Source organism: Camelus bactrianus, chromosome 32, assembly GCF_048773025.1.
Source record: "Camelus bactrianus isolate YW-2024 breed Bactrian camel chromosome 32, ASM4877302v1, whole genome shotgun sequence".
Taxonomy (NCBI): domain Eukaryota; kingdom Metazoa; phylum Chordata; class Mammalia; order Artiodactyla; family Camelidae; genus Camelus; species Camelus bactrianus.
This window is the reverse complement of record NC_133570.1, coordinates 7,456,596-7,478,260: the sequence shown is the minus strand read 5'-3', so window position 1 is coordinate 7,478,260 and position 21,665 is coordinate 7,456,596. Positions and strand designations below refer to the sequence as shown.

At 48.3% G+C, this 21,665-nt stretch overlaps 1 protein-coding gene across 20 annotated transcripts in view; it reads right to left on the bottom strand.

Moving 5' to 3' along the window:
• The window catches only part of CCDC63 (coiled-coil domain containing 63), an 86,959-nt gene that overhangs the window by 37,352 nt on the left and 27,942 nt on the right, over positions 1-21,665 (bottom strand). For 18 of the 20 annotated variants that reach the window (XM_045506411.2, XM_045506410.2, XM_074356290.1 and 15 more), the window contains 7 exons: positions 21,527-21,646; positions 19,205-19,386; positions 18,187-18,368; positions 14,442-14,662; positions 9,838-9,912; positions 5,961-6,153; positions 3,417-4,360 (listed from right to left, as the gene is read on the bottom strand). In XM_045506411.2, the coding sequence (XP_045362367.1) occupies positions 3,996-4,360; positions 5,961-6,153; positions 9,838-9,912; positions 14,442-14,662; positions 18,187-18,368; positions 19,205-19,386; positions 21,527-21,646 (1,338 nt within the window). In that variant the 3' untranslated portion in view covers positions 3,417-3,995. Of the gene's footprint in view, positions 1-632; positions 2,065-3,416; positions 4,361-5,960; positions 6,154-9,837; positions 9,913-14,441; positions 14,663-18,186; positions 18,369-19,204; positions 19,387-21,526; positions 21,647-21,665 lie in introns of those variants that run through there. The other 2 variants (XM_010969639.3, XM_074356292.1) reach the window with 2 other exon arrangements.

The window sequence follows — 21,665 nt, the reverse complement described above, 5'->3', positions numbered from 1 at the left end:
TTTATGGTGTTTCTCTGACAGAAGAGCCTTGAGTAAGGAAGACCCTTTGCTAGTTCCCATGAAGGTGTTGTCTGAGCCAGTGATGGCCCTGCTGTCATTGTTGAATCTTAGTCACTCTTTATTTAAAATAGACCTTCACAGCCACTCAGGACTATTTCTATCAAGGGCCAAATTGTACTGGAATGTTAACTAAAGGACCACAACTCTTTCTTCCAAAGAGTTCAAGCACTGGTAGAGCCTAGCTTCCATGCCACCCTTTCCCTTAGGACATCACTGGAATGTTTCTCCCCTAGGTGTGCTTAGACAGGCCCCAGGACAAGCTAAGAAGAGGAAGCCTCACATGCACGCTAAGAATATGGCTTATTTGGCAAAAAAAATCACAATCATGAATTGTACGAGGTTAATTTCTAATTTCAGATAAAGTAGAAGCTGTCTGTATTCCTATCCTGGCAAATAGAGGGAGGGATACAGATGCATACAGGTACTGATTCTGTCCCTGCCCAGGGTCTAAGAACTAGGCCTAGGTGTGAGTTGACTCTTGATTTTGAGTGATCAAAGTCATTGTTGAAGCACTGAGGTCTGTTTTGGCTGCAAGAATCCCAACTTAGGAGACAAATGGGTTCACATAACTGAGAAGTCCAAGGGCTTCAGGCATAGCTACATCAAACAGTGCCATCTAAACCTGAGGAGGACTCTCCGCTGCTTCGCTTCCTCTCATGCTGCTCTGCTCTCAGTGGTGGCAGAATGGTTACCAGCAGCTCCTGGCTCCTGTCTATCCCCTCAGCAATCCCAGTGGAAAGAGGGTACCTCTCTCTCCCAGATCCACACAAGTAACAGAACAGGGCCCTTGGGACTCCTGAACCAACTCTGAAACAAGTGCAGTGCTCTGATTGGCAGACCTGCTCACGATATTAACCCTCGCACCTGGGTTGAAATCAGTCCTTTCCAAACCATGTGGCCAGAGGGTGAGAGGGGCCATTCCCCAAAGGAAAATCCAGAAGCCTTTCAGGAAGAAGACGGAGTGGATGTCAGTACTCTAAGTTCTCAAGAGCATCCCAAGAACCCAGGACACAGCCAAAGTGAATGATGTGTTGGAGATAGAGCTGAAATTGGGGGTGAGAGTGACAGCTGGGGTCACCTAGAGGGAACGAGGAGGTCTGGGGGTTGGAGAAGCCAGACCTGAAGCGAGTTTTCCAGGCTCAAGAATAACCACAGAGCCCCTGCAGGGGGAGTTCAGGGTCAGCTCTATCTGTACGACCAACAACATCACTCTTGACTGCTGGGAAATGGAATCCCTTTCAAAGCCAACAACAAGCTGGGCAGGCAGGGACTTGGGGTGCCCCCAACCCCGTGATGGCCTGCTATGATCCGCACCCTGTGACGATTCATGTCTCTTGCATCCAAAACCTGTGATTTGGGACTCCTGCAGACACGCAGCCAGGCCTGGGAGAGGACCCAGCTCAGGGCCCTCAAGTGGAGTTTGTGTTTCAGGGTAAGAGGCTCTGGACACAGCCCTACAGACACACTCATGCATGAGACACACACACACACACACACAGATACAGACTCAGGATCTCCGTGGTTCCCGGGTCCCACCTATGAGCATCTGCTACATCCTGTATGGTTCTGGGGTGTGATCAGTATTTTGGCTCCCACGTGGCCCCTACACTTTACCTGGTGGGCCATGGTGAGGGGTGACCTCTGCTGGTCACCATCTCAGGGATTCTTGAGGGCCATGGTGACCTCACACTACTCCTGCCCCCTGTGCCAGCTTTGGAACTCAACCCTTCTGCCTCTACCCTCTCCTGGGGTGGCTCCATCACCCAAGTTTCTTAGTAATGAGTGTGAAAAGGCACTGGGGTTACAGAACAAAACATTTATTCTCCCTGGTTATGGTATAAATGTGGCCCCAACCATCTCAGACCATTAACTTCTTCTTGGGCCTCAGATCGTCCCTTTTTTCAGGCACACTCTCCACGTGTACTTCTCTGTTTCGAGACTCTTTTGCAGCGTGATTGCTGAGCACCAGCTGCCGAAGGCTGCTGTGGTCCAGGGGCTGGTCCACTGTGCCAAAGACAGGATTTGTGTGAGGAGTTTGGAAATCAAACCCAGCACAGCGGTGGAGGAGGCGGTGGGGGTGGGGTGGGGTGGTTTCTTCCCAGGAACACTGCCCCTCTGCCTCATTCAAGGATGTCCAAGCTTTGTAAGGTACCCCTCCACAGTGCTGGGGTTTGGAGTGTGACCATTCTCTAAGTTCAGGGAGGGAGAGGATAGGTGGAGATGTACTGCTCAAGGATGCCCAGACAATAACTGTTTTTTTCTCTTAGATGAAGATGTGAAGCTGAGTTTGGTTTGATACCAAGGAGACAAGGCCATTGTGTGCAGTTGACCAGGATGTAGACTGCACAAAGACACCTGGTAGAAACAGGGCTGAAATCCATCCCCCTACTTGATTGCGAAGCCATGTCCACCCAGCAGGGGCTCCTTTTCCTAATTAACCTGCCCAGAGTGGGTGCCTCTTCTAATTCATGCCTACAAGCCATAGAGGCTAGTGGGCTAAGAGAACCCAGTGTTTATCAACATTCCGTTGAACGGAAGTGAAGACATCATCTGTACGTCCCTGACCTTGTGAGGATAGCGTTACCAACAGCTATGCCCTGCCACTCTCCTCTTTTAGGAACATGAAGAGCCAGGGGAAGCTGTGCTAAGGTGGCTGACACCAGCCCCAGCTTTCACTCCTGCTAAGTTTCAGTTGCCTTGCATAAAACAAACAAGTGGTGTGTGTGCACCTGCCCGTCTATGTGTGCACACGCATTGGCACACCTGCACACTTGAAATACTGCTCAGAGAAGTGGGGCTGCTTTTTAAAAAAAAAACAATTTTTTTCTCCAAATACCAAAGTCACGCAAGGTCATTGTAAAAGAAAATTCTAAGCAATACAAGTTGTTTAACTTAGAAATGCAAAGTTCTCTGCAAACCACCACCCAGAAATACCCACCGTTAAGTCAGCCTACACATCCTCTTCATTTTATATGTATAATCAGGATACTGTCCTCCTTCCCGCCCTCCCTTCCTCCTCTTTCTTATCCTCCTTCTCCTTCCTCTTCTCCCCACCCCCCTCTTAAATATCAGGGTTGTGAAGGGCTGTCCTGTGCATTGCAGGATTTTTAGCAGCATTCCTGGCCACTACATGCCATACATACGTGTGTCGGTTTATAACACCCTATTGCATTCTTTTTAATGGTTGCATAGTATTCCATCCATGGATGGGTGAACTGTAACTTATTTAACCACTCTACTGGGTGAGCATTTCAGTCATTTCCAGTTCCACCATCCTCCCACTTTCACCTTTGACCCTCGAATAAATTTTTCTCTGAAGGACCCACCTCCACAAGAAAGACTATAGACTCAAGGTGTGTAACTGAAACTGTGGATAATCTTTAGTTAAATCCATTTCACCTGTAACGTGCCATCACTAATCAAGGTCGCTTTAATTATTGCTGCAAAAGACTGGGTTGTTCTCCAAACTGCAGGTAGCCTAGACAATAAGATGTCTGCCTGAGCTGTTTCCCAAGAACTTGGAGTCAGCTGCATCCACTTCAGCTGAGCCAGGAGTCAGCAATGTCTAGCTCCAGCTAGGCTGGTTAACACTGGATGGAAACAGCGACCCTTCAACTGGGCATGCACGAGGGAGACTCGGTGACCTCTTGAACGTGCAGAGCACTGTAGCTGAGTTAAGCCAGTGCACAGACCAATGATCACCGCACCTTTTCCCAATCACTGCTTCCCGCGCTCCCCACGCCGCAGACCACCCTTCTTTTTTTCTTTATTCTGTAAGTACCCCGAGCGCCTTGCTTTTGGGGAGGCGGGAGTTGAGATTTGTTCTCCCACCTCCTCTCCTTGCTTGGCTGCCTCGCGAATAACCCTTCTCTGCGCTGCAAACCTCGGCATCTCAGCATCTGGCTTGCCACACATCGCGAAACACGAAACCTGGTTCAGTGACATATCCATTTGGCGACAACCGAGGTGTTACCCAGTGGACCTGATGGGCCCAGGAGGCTCAGAAAGAAGGGGAAACTGGGGCTTGGCACCGCGGACCCTCTCCTGCACACGCTTCCTAGCAACTTGCGCAGATCCGGGGAGAAAGAGAACTCACCTTCATCCAACTTGTCACTAAAGGGGTCAGCCCCGAGCACCGGGGGGGTGACCTTGATGGGTTCTGCAAGCTTGAGGAGGGCGGAGCCGCCCCAGAAGGGGTTGATGAAGGGTGGCGGGATATCGGCCTCTGCCACTTCCATATCCAGGATCCGCTTGTAGGATTCTAACAGCAGCAGGTCATTGGTCTTCTTTTCAATGATGGCTGGAAAAAAACAAGTAGAACCAAGACGGCTGCCAACAGCCCCGGGTCCCTGGGGAGCGAAACGTGGCGCCCCCTGCTGGAGAGGAAGGGAAGGACAGGGAGCGGGGGCGGGTCCTGAGATCCTGCAAGAACAAGGGCTTTCTCTTGGGTTACACCGCGCGTTCGCAAAGAGGGCAGTATCACCCACAGGGGGCACAACTTGGTTCTTGAGCAGAACAATCTCTTTAGTGGACAAGGCACAGATATGCATACAGGACATAAACAGTTACATGGTGTATATCGACAGTATTAAAATTCCTCGAGGAGGGGCAGGTAGGAAAAGAGCGTCTAAATGGTTCCTTAGGGGGCAGTCATGAAAAGAAGACTGAGAAACACTGGGTTCTACCAAAAATTAGCGGAGCCATGGGCAAGCTCCACCTTAAACGGCTGATTTGTTTTTTCCTCAGTGCTTTCCCTGAGTTTGAGGGAGCTGTCCTTCCCACTGTGCTTCATGCAGCCCAAGCCCTGGGCAATGAGTACCTCATGAGCTTCCCCGACTGACACCGCTTCACTAATGTTGTCACAACCCATTGCTGGGGGAACTAAGCACATCCTGTGTGACCCCCACTCCCACCCCCAGGAGAGAACCCCTGGAAGCTTTCTCCTGGGTTCCTCCAGACTTCACCCCATGACCCCCCTTTCCTTTGCTGATTTTGCTTTGTATCCTGCTATAACAAATCATAGCCATGAATATGACTCTCTGCTGAACCCGTGAGCCTGCCAAGTGAATCCCTGAAACTAGTGGGCAGGAGGTACTGGGACTCTCCCAAACACAGATTGTGTTAAGAACCTTAGGTTTCATTCTAAGAACAGTGGAAGCCTTTCATCTTAAATTGCCGTGATCTCTGTAGGTGCATCCTGCCCCTCTATCCTGAGCTCAAGAACTATGCCTGGAAATGTGTGTTACAGTTAACAGGCATTTGCTACATGCCAGGCATTGCTTTGAGCACTTTATTTCTTCCTTTCCAGTCTGTATGCCTTTTGTCTCTTTTTACTGCCTTATTGCGTTAGCTAGGACCACCAACACAATACTGAAGAGGAGTTATAAGAGCAGGAATCCTTGCCTTGTTCCTGGTCTTAGAAGAAAAGCATTGTTTTTTCACCATTAAGTATGAGGTTAGCTGTAGCTGTTTTTACAGATGCCCTTTATCAGGTAAGAAAGTTTCCTTCTAGTTCTAGCTTGTTGGGAGTTTTTATCATGAGTGGATGTTGAATTTTGTCAAATACCTCTTCTGCATCTATTGAGATGATCATGTGTTTTTCCCCTAAGAACTACTCATTTATTTAACACCCCCCAAAAACGTCATGAGGTAGATTCTGGGTTTACCCCTCTTTTTTTTTTTGGATGAAAAAACTGAAGCACAGAGAGGTTCAGAAAGTTGCCCAAAGTCACACAGCTAACAAGAATAGAACCAAGATTTAAACCCAAGCAGGCCGGCTCTAGTGCCCACATGCTTCACCACCAGGCTCACTACCTCCTACTGGCACAAGTCCTCGTGCCTTGTCACAGGGAGCCCTGGAAATCATTGCTCAGAGTCTAGCGGGCGCCGGCATAACTCACCGAGGTACTGCGGGAGGTTGGTATCTGTGATTTTCCCCATCTCCCCTAACTGCACCAGGATCTTGGTGGCATCACAATCTATCTTCTTAAACAGATTCTCCACCGAGTTCTTGAGATACTCCAAGGTCTTGCTGATCTCCTTGTAGTTGTTCTCGTACAAATCTGCCTCCTCCTTGGTCTTCTTTAGCTTCTCCTGGTGGCAGACCCCAGTTCCCATCCAGGTCAGCCTGGCCGCCACCCTGGCCTCAGCCCACTATGAGGACTTTCAGTGGGGATGAGGAGGGCTTGGGACCCTCCGGGGCCAGAGTCTCCAAGCTGCCGGTTTTCAAACCTCTAATGGGGGTGCAAGATGAATTTAATGGGCTTCAATCTACATTTTAAAAAAATGAAATAAAATAGAACAGAAAAGGAAGAGAAAATACTAGGATACATTGCAGGTAGTGAGGGTAAATACTGCTTAAGGTAAGTTTTGTTTCACTTACACACGTGCAGGTGTGTCTACATGTGTACTGGATTACAGTGTTTTCAGAAAGCTGGTGACTCATTTTTTAAAAATTGTGGTCCACAGGAGGAAACACATTTTACATTGCTGCCTAATACATGCATACATACATGTGTGTATTTATCTAATCAAATGAAATTAAAGTTCACAAATCGATTTTCTTTTTGTGTGTTCTAATATATTCTATGCTGTTCTGTTCTGTTCTGTCTTGTTATTTTTAAATGCTGATTGCAATCCAACAAACCAGTTTCACCAGTTTAAATCACATTGCTAGAGCCCAGTGGTTCTCAAAGTGGGTGCCCAGGACCAGCAGCATCAGCTTCACGAGGTGGGGGGGGGGTGCTTGTTAGAAATGCAAATTCTTGGGCTCCAGTCCAGACTGATTGAACCAGGGCTCTGGGGGTGGGCCCAGCAACCTGTCTTTTAGTGGACTTCCAGGTGATTCTGACTCATGATAAAGTATGAGAACCCTCTGTGATTTGGGCTTCACATTGGTATCACCTGGGAGTGTTAAACTATTTGCTGCCCAGACCCCAGCCTCAGAGATTCAGACATCTTGGTCTGGGATGCAGCCTGGGCATCGGGAATTTGAAAGCCTCCAAGGCGATTCTGACTTGCAGCCCAGCCTGAGCATCGCTGCTCGGGGATGAGGGCTTCAACCGCTGCCTCTCCCTCTGAGTTCTCAGCTTGCAAAGGTGACCTGGGCCCTGAAAGGACCAGCCCCATCCACACAGTCTCTGTGCCATCCCAAATAAGGATCCCAAAGGGCCCTCTCCACACCCACATTTTCCAGGTGAGGAAACTGAGGCTCTGAGGAACACAGCCAGGAGAGGGAAGACATGATTTGTAATGTCTCTCAACCACCACCAGGCAGCTTCCTCTGTCCCAGCCACTGGAATATTCAGTTCCCGGGGCTGCATCTCCTCATATGACAGCAAGAGCTGCCCTCTCCTTCTAAAGGTGCACTAGAAGATCACATGCTTAAAAAAAATTATTAAAGCCTGATGTGGGTATTTATTTTTTGACCGTTTATCATCAGAAGTGACACCTGTCATACTTAAACTCTAAGTATTACCCATTTCTTGCTCCTCTTGCAGCTTCACGAAGCATGGGGATGACCTCTCCATAGCTTGTTTTTTTTGGGGGGGGGTAGGGGGAGGAGGTAATTAGGTTTAAAAGCCTGATGTCATGTTGATATCACATATCCAGCACCTAAAATGTTCCAGCCATTTTATACACATCATCTTAACTGCTCACAATGGCCCCAGTTTTCAGATGACGAATATTTGAGGTCAGAGAAGAAAAGTGAAGTTGTATTCAGCCCCCCTGAGTTGTCTACATACCTGACCTTGGGCTCAGCTCTACTTGGGCAATTATTTAGTAATAAGGAGATGGTAATTTGAGGCTTTACTGACTTCTGTGGAAAACAGCAACAATAATTATAGCTGCATTTACAGCTCTGCCCTGCAGGGTGCCATGCGTGTAATGCATGATTTTATTCAAACTGCACAGTCCTACAAAGTGAGTCAATTATTATCCCCGTATTGTAGGTGAGAAAAGTGAGGCTCAGAGAGGTTAAGTCACTTTGTCAAAGTCACACAGCTAGGAAGCAACACTTCTGAGAGTCATACCCAAGCGTTTGTTCCCAAGGCCTGATTGCTTAACTCCTGTGCAAAACTCTCCTGTTAATCCCACCACCGATCCCACCACTTCTCCCAGAGGGGATGGTGAAATGGAGGATGAGTGGAAAGGTTCCAAGAACAGAGGAGGCAGAAGTGACCTTTAGCAGGGGGTAAGAAAAGTGGGCTCTCATGATTACAATTAAATTCTCTTAGAGTATTTGCATTTGAAAAGAGGCCTCTAGGATTCATGCTAAAGCCAAAGGAACAAAGAGCTGCTGGCGGACTTCAGGCAGAGGTGGGGGAGATGCTGGCAGTTGCCTGGTTGGCCTCCCCAAGCTGTGTCCCTCTTTAGGCTTTCAAAACCCTGAGATGCAGAGCAGCACCAGTCCCAATCCGAAGGAAGCATTCGGATGCTGGATGGCCTTGAGCTGAGAATATGGGACCCCAGGCATGTGTCCAGCCTGGGGAGGGTCCCCCTGGACTTGAACCCTGCCAAGAGTCTATTTTCCCCAGTCCCGGGTCCTGGGAGAGGTGGCTGAGCCAGAGAGGCTCAATGGGTAGCTTGTGCTTTGCTGCCCTCCAGTGGCCGACGAGAGAATGGCACCACCATCCCTGTTGATCATCTGCATGCCAAGAACAGAAATAAGTCACAGAGAAAAGAAGGGATGTGACCCGGGAGTGCAGTTCCTGGGCCAGGAACTACTGGATTAGAACAGGGCTTTGTAGTCAAGCTCTCTGGGCTTATTCTTTGTCAGACATTTGCTATCCATTCTCCCCTTAAGCCTTAATAACAAAACGCTGACTGTATTTGGTGCCAGCTAAAAGTTGTATTTCCAACCCTGCTTTGCAATAGGGATGGCCAGTGAGATGTAAATACAGAAGTCATAAGACCTTTTAATCTGGCTAACTCAGTTAGTAAGGCCTTTTTTCACTTTCCCATTTTGTTCCTGCTTGGAATGTATCTGTGATGGCTGGACCATTGGCAGCCATTATACAACCCAGAGGCATCCTTGGGAATGTAAGCCACACACTAAAGATGGCAAAACAGAAAGGAGGAGCCTGGCCTACTGATGATGTCATGACCAGCCTTGAAGTGCTTATCTCCAGACTCATGTATTAACAAAGTAGAGAAACTTCTATCTTGCTTTGGCCACTGTTATTTTGGGTCACTGTTATTAGCAGCTGAATACAATGCAAAGCTCATATAGTATCCCAGCTCCATGATGTTGGGCTTTACCTCTCTGAACCTCACTTTCCTCATCTGTAAAATGGAAAGATCACAGCACTTATTTCATAGGGCTGTTGTGGGCTTTCAATGAGACAGTGCAAACAAACCACTTAGCCTAGTGCCTGGTCTATAGTAGTTGCTCAAGAAATGTTTGTAATTACTATTATTGATTGAGAACAGGCCACAGCCAGGAAAAGGGGGAGAGAGAAGAAAAGACTGAGGCAGAGATCTATCTGGAATTTGCTAGTCTAGGATGAAGCTACAGGCACAAGGGCCTGGGATAGGCTTCCTGAAGTGGCGGAGTCTTTAAAAATGGACTAAGAAGGCCCTGATGGACAAAATTCTGCAGCACCATCTATAGCAGAGGCTGCCTGTGACAAAGTGTCAGGACATGTCAAGACATGACCCAGGTCAGTAGTCATGGGGCAGGTATCCTGCTCCTCCTGAGAATCAACTGACAGGTGGCCTGACAGGCAACAGCGACTCCCGCGTACCTCCCTCCCTCCCTCCCCACCGCCGTCTTACCTCCAGCTCTGTCAGGATGGAGTGGTTGTCATCATGGGACGATTTCTGCTGGGATCGCAACTGGATGATCTCATTCTGCTCAGGAGAGAACCAGACCATAAGGAAAAGTGAGTGCTCCCCTCCCCACCACACCTAGAAACGTGCCATCGCCTCAAGGAGGTGATGAGGATTTAAATGACCCATTTCGAGGAGCCCCAGAACCCCCAGGCCTCTCTTATGCCCATGAAGTTTCTTTCTGATGATTCTTTTTTTTTTTTTTTTTTTTTTGATGATTCTTAATTAAAAGGAGAATGAGGGCAGCAGAGGGTGGGTGGTTCTTCCCTTCTGGGGAACTGCCTATAGTCAATAGAATTTGCTGCAATGGCAGCAATGTCCTATCTGCACCGTCCGGAACTATAGCCACCAGCCACACGTGGGCATGGAGCACTTGCAATGTGCCTATTTCCACTAATGAATGAATTTTTAAATTTAATTTAAATTAAACGTAAATCTCCTCCCACGTGCCTGGTGGCCACCATAATGGATAGGCAGCTCCACAGCAGAGGTTCTCAAACGTTGGCACGAATCAGAATCGCCTGGGGGTTTGTGAAAACATAGATGGATGGGGCCCACCCCAGAGATGCTGATCCAGGAGGTCTGGGTGGGGCCCAAGAATCTGCATTTCTCACAAGTTCCCAGGAGATGCTGCTGCTGCTGGTCCAGGGACCAGGCTTGAGAACTCCTGGGCTAGAACATTATGTCCAAATATAAAAGGCACACACCTTTCGATGGGGGCAATTTCATCTCTAGGAACCTGTCCTTTGGAAATAGTGGGACACGTGGGCAAAGGGGGCCACTCAAGGTTGTCTTTTGTGTTATTATTTATAATGCTCCCCACCCCATTAGGGACAGACCAAATGTCTACTGGTAGGGGATTGGTTAAATAAATGATGGTACATTTATGTCACAGGGGGAAAGAGTCTCAAATAAAAATATGGTTTAAATGCAGGTTCCTGGCCTGTTCTCAGCGCACCTAGGTTTTGTAGGTATGGAATAGGGCCCGAAATAATCGGCTGTTTGACAAGCATTTTGTGGTACCACTACAGAGCATCAGGGTCTCCAGAAACCACTAAAAAGAACACAGAGGATGTTGGCAGGTGTCTATGATGAATTGTTGGGAGAAAATGTTTACAAAACAGCACGAAATTCTTAGTATAATCCCAGTACTGTAAGTGGGCATCTGGGTGTGTGTGTGTGTGTGTGTGTGCGCGTGCGTGCAGGCACATGCTTGGGGACACACTGTCTTCATAAGCAATGTCACCAAAACATTAATGGACATTATCTCCGAGTGGTGACATTTTAGTGACCTGTATCTTTTCTTTATATTTTTCTGAATTACATTCTCCCACAGTTCTGCAACTTAAAAAAAGAGTTCAGCCTATAATGAAAAAGAATCTGAAAAAAAAGATGCATAAGTATAATAAAATAACACAACATTGTAAATCAATTGTACTTCAATTAAAAAGAGAGAGAGAGAGAACTCAAAAGCTACTATTCTGGTCCAAACAGCATTCTAAAGATGGGGAAACTGAAGCCCAGAGGAGGCAGGTACTCGCCCATCCTTCATCAGACACACTCGTCCTAATGCCAGAGGCAGGTTGTGTAGCTAAGAAAGGGCACCACCAAGATGAATGAGACAGATCAAGGCCAATTCAGTTCAGGAAACATTTCCCAGTCAGGTCACTTTCCGACTGACGTGCTCGCATCCCTCTGCTCTAGCTGTTCTCTGTCATTGCACTGGGATTAGTAAGGTGCTCCCCCCCCCCCCCCCGGAAAATGAGAATTCAGGATCCTGCCCACTCCCAGGTCCCAAATGAACCAATCCTTCCATCCTCTTCCTTCCCATCTTTTGCCCTTCGAAAACCTTTCCTGCAATACTGAAGATTGCCACCAGAGGGTAGTGGTGAGACGCCTAAAGAAGGGATCGCAAACCCAAAGGCCAGCAGGGCTCCGTCGGCCTCAGACCGCTTGGCCTCTGAGAAGCAAATCAGACCCAGCGGGTCTCAGCTGCGGATGAGGGCGAGTGTGGCCTGACTGGCTTAAAGGGGCAGCCGCACTCAGCTGCCCGCGGGAAAGTGGGCCGGAGTTATCAGATCTGATTTTCCAAGAGAAACCAGAAATCCATTTTCACGTGGAATGACCTGATTTTTAAAATGTTGGCAACTAACGAATTTTAAAACTTGGGTATGAGGAAGACCAAGCAACAGAAGAATGAAGGCTGCATTCATCCAGTTTATGGCCTCCAACCCCACCTCTCTAGGGCGGGAGAAGTCAGATATTAGAATTCTAATTGCTTTTAACTTAAACAAAACAAAACAAAACAAAACAAAACAAAACCTTTATCCTAATTTGAGCAGAGGTGCCCCAAGAAGGCAAAATATAAGGTCCCAGGCACCCCCTCCAATCACCTATCCCACCCCACCCCCACCCCCTTCACCCAGGACCGCTCCATTTCATCTGTTTTGTAAGCTGGTGTCTCCCCATAACCTGGGTTTAAACAAAAAGTCCTGTAGCTTTTTAATAAAAGTTTGGAAACTACTGCTCCAGTCCAAGGATGTCATTCTGCAGATGGGGAGACTGGAGCCCAGAGAGGGCGGGAGTTTGGCCATCTTTCCTCAGACACACTTGTCCTCATACCAGAGACAGGCTGTGCAGCTAAAGCAGAAAGGAGGGTTCCCTCAAGGTGACTGGGAAGGTCAAGGTCAATTACTGTTGGGGAGCCATTTCCTGGTGACTTCCACTGTGTGTGTGCAGGGCCGTCCTGGGCTTTGGGAAGGCAGCGGGTGTATAAGAGGGTGCCTGTCCTCTGAAGACGGACTTCCAGAAGAGAGGCAGAGGCAGAAGCTCCTCTCCCCTCTGCCCTCCAGCTGGGCTTGGACCCAGCCAGTGGGAGATGCCAGCTGGAGACTGGACAGTGGAGGGAGGGTGAGGGTGTGCGTACGCATACTTGTCCCCCCTCTTGACAGGTCACTAGTTTGGCCACATGCCTCCAGGAAAGACACACAGACAGCCTTCTCCACACCGCTGTCTCCTGATTCCAGACACTCCTCCCTCCGCTCACAGGTTCTGGAGCTCAGCTGTGCTGTTCTGCACTCTTCCTTCTTAATTTCCTTAGGCTTTTGTAAATTGGCCCTTTTTAAAAAACCCTCAATTTACCCATTTTGGACGTGCCATCTGTTTGCCATTACAGCCCTGACAGGACCACCTCCATTTCCACGTGCCACCTGTGCTATTACTATCACTATTACCATCTATTAGTTTCTTCAAATTGACCACATTATTATTATGTTTATCATTATTTGTTTACTGTTAATACTTATCACCACTAAGGAATCATCTCCATTGACTCACCATGCTCTGCAGGCTATATTTTTCCTAATCCTTATTAAAAGTAGTTCATCACCGGGGGAGGGTATAGCTCAGCAGTAGAGCCCGTGCTTAGGAGGCACAAGGTCCTGGGTTCAATCCCCAGTGCCTCCATTAAAAAAAAATTAGTTCATCACTAGCAAATTAAAATGTTTTCACCTGTATTCTAGCTACTGTGGACTTGGCCATGGCCCCACACTCAGGAAGCAGTGACACTGCAAAAGGAAGTGTCTCCCCTTGTCATATAAACAGAGAGCAGGGACCTCAGAGGGAAGTGCAATGAATTCCCAGAGGAGGTGACATTTGTGCAGGGTCAGGACTAATGAGCAGTATTTCTAAAAAAAATCAGGGGGTGGGGAGGCCTCAGAGGAGGGAAATGCAGGGGCAGTTGGGATGCGCAGCTGCCGAGAGTGCCCTGGGGGTTGTGATGGGAACTGAGCTGTAAGGGGCAGGTTGCAGCCAAATTTTGAAGGGACTAGAGTGTCACACCAAGGAGTTTAGACTCTCTCCTGTGCAGACAGTCCCAAAGGCTGTTTATGTGTGTCCAGGGGAGTAAGTAGCCCCGGGGAGCCAATTAAGTTTGGGAAATTACGGGTTCAACAAAGGTAAACGGGTTCTTTACTGCAGGACTTGTCAGAGCCTTGGCTATGCTCATGTATCTTAAGTCTCTACAAGATCCATTGACCATCTCTCCTCAATTCTGTGAAGCTGTTGATTAACAGAGGTCAGCAAGCTTTTAAGGCAAAGGGCCAAACAGTTGCTATTTCGGGCTTTGCAGGCTACAGACGGTCTGCCTTGCATACGCTTCTCTTTTTCTTATAACCCTTTAAAAATGTGAAAAACCATTCTTAGCTCATGGGTTATACAAAATCAGGCCAAAGGCCACATCTGGCGATGGCTATAGTTTACTAAACTCTGGATTATAAAATGTACTGTGGATTCTGAATGTCACTTACTGGGGGTGAGGGGCCATGAACACATTAAGTGTATGTATCCATTGAAAGACAAATACCGATTTCAGGAAGGTTAAAATGTCGGCGGGGGAGAACCCTAGGAGAACACGGTGTTTCCCAGACTGATCTGACTCGAGGCCCTTTTTCCTGCAGAGCATCTCAAGGAGTGGTCTGAGGATCCCGCTGTGGGGAAGGCTGCTGTGGGAACGGCTGGGCCCCTGTCCAGGAGAGAAGAGGTGCCCCAACCTGGATCCTCTCCGTCTTCTTGTGCATCATCTCCATGTCGTTGTTGAGCTCCGTGACATACGTGAACCGAGCGAAGTTCTTCTCCTCCTTGGCCAGAAACTCCTCGATGAGCTGATTCAGGTTCCCATTCTTTGTCAGCTTCAGCAGCCGGAGGTGAGCCACCTCGTAGCTCTCAAAACTCTCGCTCTTGTTCTTCTTCCCTTGCTGCTTTGTCTTGAGAGCTAGAAAAGGAGGAACCACAACGATGCGTCGGAAAGGAGAGCTGCTCAGAGCAGCACCAGGCGAAGGGATGCGCCAGGCAGCGGGATGCGCCCGCATCGTTATCACTGCACCTCCGGGAGGGGCTTGACTTTCCCAGAGACGGGACGGGCAGGAGCCTCCTTCTTTCGCCGTTTCACAAATATCTAACTGAGCGTCTGCTACGTGCCAGACACTGCACTGGGCTCTGTGGATACAACATCCTTGTCCTACGGAGCTTTTGTGGAGGAATTGGCCACAAAGAGAAAAGAAAAAGAGACATCCAAGTAAGAAAAAGAAATCCAGTAATTACCATTGTGGCCCCTGCAATGGAGGAGATGTAAAAGGTGCTGTGATGGGGAGGGGGTGGGGGGAGCTGGGTGGCCAGGGGAGGCTTCTCCAAGGAGGTGAAAAAATGAGCAGGATGAGGGCCAAGGAAGCCCTGTTGGCAGAGGGCCTTAGGCAGGCTCAGAGCTTGGCAAATTCAAGGAATTAGAATCAGGAAAGGTCTCCAAGACTTGCTCTCCAGCCTGATACATGCAACAGCCCCACTTCTCCTGAACCCAGTCTTGTCTCTCTGATTTGGCCTCCACAGGTGATCAGAAGGGTCCCTCTAGGTCTTCTTAGGCACCCCTAAGAAGGGGTGTGTGGCTCCCCACTGTCCTTGGGATGAAGCTGAAGTTTCTCGGCATCATTTAAGATCTGGTCCCCTCTACCCCTCAGTGCCTTGTCACTGTCAGAGGCAGTCACCACTCTGCCTAAATCCCCTGTTGCCTTCTCACCACACTTACAATCAATGCTGAGCTCCCCTGTGCAGCCTACAAGGGCCTCTGTGATCTGACTCCTTCACCAACTCCAATCTCATCTCCTACTACTCTCCTGCTGGCATCAACTGATTCCAGCCACACTGGCCTCCTCTCTGTTCTAGAAAGATGCCAACCTCACTCCCACCTCAGGGCCTTTGCATTTGCAGTTCCCTCTGCCTGGGATGCGCTTCTCCCAGGACTCCACGTGGCTGGTTCCCTTGTGTCATTCAAGTCTCTGCCCAAATGTCACCTCCTCTGAGAGGCCCACCCTGACCACCTAGATAAAGCAGCCCCTGGTCACTCTGTCAATTACCCTGTTCTGTTTTCTTCATCACGCTCATGGGCTCCTAAGAGATCAAAGTCTGCATTTGCCTATTTGTTGTCTTCCCTGACGGGAGGTCAGCTCCGGGAGGGCAGGATCTCTGTCTTATTCCCTGCTGTCTCCCGACACACAGCCTGGTTCCTGGCACACAGTCAGTCCCGCAGGAGTAGCCTCTGCCTTCAGACAGAACCTTCAGAGTTTTCTCCAGTTTCGCCTCTGTGCTCCACTAAGCACATTCCTGCCTCTGGGCCTTTGTTTCTGCCTGGATTCCTCACCCTCACAACTGGATTTTTTTTCATCCTTTAGATCACAGCCTGAACACCTCCTCCTCAGAGACCCTCCTCGGCCCCCCTATCCAAGAGAGGTCCCCCAGTTACCTTTCCTTCTCAACCCCTTGTTTTCTTCCTTCAAAGGTTCTATTACAACTTGAAGTGTTTGTATTTGTCTATTTGCTTGTTTTTTCTGTCTCCACATGAGGAACGTAAACTCCATGACATCAGCGCTTAACATTGTCTTGGTCACTACTCCATCTCCGGTCCCCAACATGGTGCCCACTTCAGGGTAGGCAATCATTAAAATGTGTTGGAAGACTAGGAATGCATCAGCTGGTTGGATGAAGGAAGGAAGTAACTGATCCTGAAGAACATACCCCTGCAGAGTCACAGGCAGAGCTGTTTGAAACAGGAGGAGCCTGGAGGCTGGGAGAGACAATGGAAGCTGCTAGAGGGAATGTGATGGGGGAGATGATAGGCCTGAGCCAGTGAGAAGAGGAAAGATGGATGCACGATTCAACAGGGGTGTCAGAGAATGAGAGGAACTCCTGACTGACTCCACCGTTTGGGTCTTCGATGCTTAGTGGAATCTTGAGGCTGCTCAGTGGATTAGGGTAAAGAAGAGGATGGTAGTAGGGACCTCAGGCTTTGGGGGACAAACACATTCGGGATGGGGTCCTGGATCTGTTACTTACATTGCAGAAGACCTTGGCTGTATCCATGTACCCACTCTGAGCTGCAATGTCCTCACCTGCCAACTAGGGGTATTAATAATAATGTCTGCCTTTTGGAGATATTGTGAGGGCTAAATGGAACTCATGCATGCCAAACATGGAGAATGGAAGCTGGCATGAGCCTGTGGCTCAATAAAAGGATGGAAGGATGGATGAATTGGTAGATGGAGGATGGAGGGATGGGATGATGGATGGAGGGATGGAAAGATGGATGGATGGAGGATGGAAGGATGGGTGGATGGAGGATGAAGGGATGGAGAGACGGATGGATGGAGGATGGAAGGATGGAGGGATAAGTGGACAGAAGATCCAAAGGTGGTTTTTGTTATATTCGAGAGTGACAGTTGGGGTTTCTTAGAAACACACTTCTAACCATACAGTCCCAAATGATAAGGCAGGAAGAGACAGAAGGGGCTGAAAGAACAAAGAACAAATGCAGCTGCACAGGGGGCTCTCTAAAGAGCTCAGATCTTTCGATCTGTTCAGGAGAGAGTTAACATAGCAGCCCTGAGACTGCTCTCCCCTTAGAAAGGGCTGCTTGCAAGGCTGGCCCTTGGCCTTCATCTGGGACCTTAAATGGTAAACAGTTCCCTATACTGACATAAAACTATCCGTAGATGGTCAGAGTGGCTGCTGTGCCTAGACTGTACAGATGGTGTGGCTTACACCGAACACCTGCCTTCCTTCTGGGGGGCTGGAATTGTGGTGTGTGCTAGGGACAGATGCGTACGTGACCAGCCCCAGTAGGAATCTTGGGCACCGAGTCTCTAATGGGCTCCCAGGCAGACAGCTCTTCACATGTGCTGTCGTAAGTGGACGCTGGAGGAACTAAGCGTGTCTTACGTGACTCCCCTGGCAGAATATCCCAGAAGCTCGGGCCTGGTTTCCTTTAGATTTCACCGCACGCACCTTTCATCTTTGCCGATTTTTCTGTGTCGCTACATCACAGCCACGTGTGCAACCACATGCTGGGTCCTGTGAGTCCTCCTAGAGAATCACCAAACCTGGGGGAGGTCTCGGGGACCCTGACACACGAGTTCCTCCTCTAAACAATGGAAGCAGAGCCACAAAGTGAGGATACATTCTGCAGGTTTCGAGTGACAGATGAAACACAAGGCACCCAGTTAAATTTGAATTTCAGATGAACAATATATTTTTAAAGGTATAAATATGTCCCAATTGTAGATAAAGCACAAATAATTTTTTAGTATAAGTATGTCTCAAACTACTGCATGGGACTATAATTTTATTGTTTATCTGAAATTTTTAACTAGGCATCTTGTATTTTGATTTGCTAAATTTGGTGACCCTACTAACAGGAGACTTGGGCACTGTCAGTTGAGAGAGAGAGAAAGAGAACCTGGACAGTGTTACCTTCTTCCTCTTCGGCCTGTTCCTCAAACTCAGTACGATCATTCAGCTTGATGAGCAGGAAGGACTTGAGCTTGGTTTTGTGAGCATAGAGACGCTCCAGCTCTCGGATCTCCAGGTTGTACTGAGAGATGTCCTTCTGCTGGCGGTCCTTCATGGCCGCCATTCGAGCCATGGCTTCCAGCCTGGGCAGGTGGGACAAGAGGCTGAGTGTCCAGAGGCTCCTTGCTTCCCCTCCCCTCTCCCCACCTCTCCCTACCAGTCCAGACGGACTTCCTGCCTGGTCAATGACCATCACTTCTTTTAATCATGACATTTCTGGGAGTGGAGGAACATCCCTCCTTACCTGAACGACAGGAGCTGACAGCTCTAGACCACCCCCAGGAAGTGGTTTCCCATCACCATCATTATCACCACCACCATCACCATCATCACGATTACCATCAGCATCACCACTTGTCAAATACTGTCCCGGACACTCCCTTATGTACATATATCATTTACTCCTCACTACCACCCAAAGAGGTCCTACAACAATGTGGTAGTGATGGGGCCAGTGTTCAAACCTAGATCTCTCTGACTCCAAAATGTGTACTCATCACAGCTAAACTGTATGCCTCTTGCCCCTCTGGGTGTGAAGGCAGGAGACAGTCCTGACTGAGATGGCCCTTGGGCTAGAGGCAGGGGCACCTGGAGGAGATGGCAGAGTGTAGGGGTTTGAATCTCATCTCCATCATATCTGCCATTTACCTGAATCTCAGGTCAGTATTTCAGCTTCTTTAAGCCTCCATTTCCTGGTCTGTAAAATGGGGATAATAACTCCTAGGGCTGTTGTGAGGGTTGAAATACTACCCAGAGCGTCTAGCATCATGCTTGGCAGACGCACAATCAGTGCCCAGAGTCAGTATGATGATGATTTAAGGTTCCCGAGGACATAAGCACAGGGGGTAGAGGTGGCCCAGAGCAGAAAGCTCAGCAGGGGGCTAAGAGACATTGTTGCCCCAGGGTCTCCCGAGCCCACCTCTGGTCGTAGGCCTGCGCAGACTGCTCAATGGCCACATTCATTGTTTTCTTCTGCATCAACAGGCGCCAATGGAGCTGCTGGTAGACGTTGTCATAAGCAGCCTTCTCATACTGCAGGTCCTCAATCTCCTTCCGGAGCCTAGCGTTGGTGGTCAGCAACTTGTCAAAGTGTACAGTGACCTATGAGGAGGGCAGTGCTTCACGACAAGGCCCACTCTGGGGGCATGAGTCAAGCTTCCAGAAGGCAGCCAGAGGGTTGAAAGGTCTTCCCCTCACCTCCCACCGCACACCCACAGAGCAATGGTTGGAGGCGGGGTGAGAGGCTTGAGTTGGCTACCAATTAGCTAAGTGGCCTTTGACAAGTTCTTTTATCCTGGATTTCAAGTTTATCAACTGGTTTTATGCCTAACTTCTAGTTTTCAGCAATTACAAGGGAGAGAAGAACAAGCTAAGTGACACCATGAGGGAACAATCAGCCAAGTCTTGGATCACGGCATATTCTGGAACCCTGAAATAACCTTTAGAGACAGCTCCCTAATCAACTACGAGGCACAGCCAGACGTGGTTAGGGAAGAGGAGAAAGGGGACCAGTCTGAGATAACAAAAAGCAGACCGCTAAGAAATGAAAGAGGGGACATTACTACAGACCTTACAGAAATAAGAATTATAAGGGAATATAGTAGGAACAACTATATACCAACAAATTAAGATAAACTTAGATGAAATGGACAAATTCCTAGAAAGAAGCAAACTACTGAACTGACTCAGGAAGAAACAGAAAATCTGAACAGACCTGTCAAAAAAAGTAGACCTCTGTGGACAAGTCATCATGAAAGCATGCATGCGTTTATTAATTCATTCAATCAACAGATGCTTGCTGAGCACCTACTCTGAGCCTCACACTGTGCCAGGCATCATGATTCTTAAACCAAGGGGACTTCAGCCTCACTGGAGTTGTTAAGAAAGTGCAGATGCCTGGGGCCAAGCCCTGGAAGTTCTGATTCAGTGAATTTGGAGGAGACCCAGGAATCTGCATTTTAACACACATCCTAGGCATGGCTGCATATCACCGTATCTGGATATTTAAAAGACATGGCCCTGCCCTTGGGCAGCTTTCAGGCTACTGAGGGAATGCAGAGAGAGGTCAGGTCCAGTTAGCTTCAACCATGGCTGGTTAAAGCCTGGTAGTCAGTTCTGGGAAAGAGCTTTCCTCTTAGTAATAGTAAGGCTTTCCTCCTAATCAATGCACTCTCCTCTCCTGGCTCGTGTTGTAAGAGTGACAATTTCACAAGTCAGACTGGAATGTGTGGTGTGTACTTGCCCAGCATTCCTTCTCCCCTTCTTTTTGCTTTTCCAGGAGAACCACTTCTCCCCAACTCTCAGTCCACATAGTTAGATAGGGCTGCCCTCCCCTGACTTGAGGTGGGTGGTACAAGGAGATTTATGTGACTTAAGTCCAGGTACTCCATTCTTCCAATCACAATGATCGATTCAGGGGTGAGCACATGACCCAAGTTCGCCCAATGGAAACCCTCGCTGGGACTTGTGATTGAACCCTTAGGAAAGAGACACTTCTCTACCATGCTTGTTCATGTTGTGGGCAGCCCAAGAATGAAATCCACTCCGAGGAGCAATGGAGAAGGCGTCCTAAAGACATATTTGAAGCACCTAGATCCAGCGATGCCTGAGGCTCAACTTCTCTCTCTGAATTTTTCAATTCTATCACGAATACATTTCCTTTTTTTTTTTTTTTTTTTTTTTTTTGGCTTAAGCCAGTTTGCAATATAGAGAATCCTGCTTAATGCTAAAGTCATTGTAAATTGAAGGTGATCAGGAAACACCAGTTTTCTCTTCACCAAGTTATGCATGTTGATGCCTAATATTTCTTAGAGACACAAACAACTGCCATCAAGAGGCACTGGCTCTAGGAGAAGCATGAGCAGATTGACATAGGGGAGAAGAGTCTAATATTCTGCCTGATGAAAGGTCATATTTGAGCTGCTTCTTGAAAGCAAGCAGGAGTTTTTGAAGCAGGGAAGTATGAACAGGCATCCCAGGAGTGGTTGAGGGGACAAGAGCATGTGCTAAGGTGTGGAGATTGAGAAGGAGAAAGGCTTCTCAGGCCACAGCGGGATAAGAGTGGATGGACACAAGTGGGTGGTAAGTCTAAACAGCTGCCTGGCCCGTGTGCCCACCATCAGTTCACCTTCTCCTGAGTCAACCAATGAAATGGGTATGTTCCGCTAATGGTGTCACAGACATCCCTCTTAGCAAAGGGAAGCAGAGCTATTTCCAGAGCTGCAGAGAACACCTTACATACAAGATTCAAACGGGTTTCCAAAATGTGGATCTGTTTTCGCAGTTTCCGAGGGTTATTGGCCTCCTGCATTTTTGCGAATATTTGTTTTTGGTTTATAATTTTTTTTTCCATCTGAACAATCTGGGGGAAAAAAAGAGAG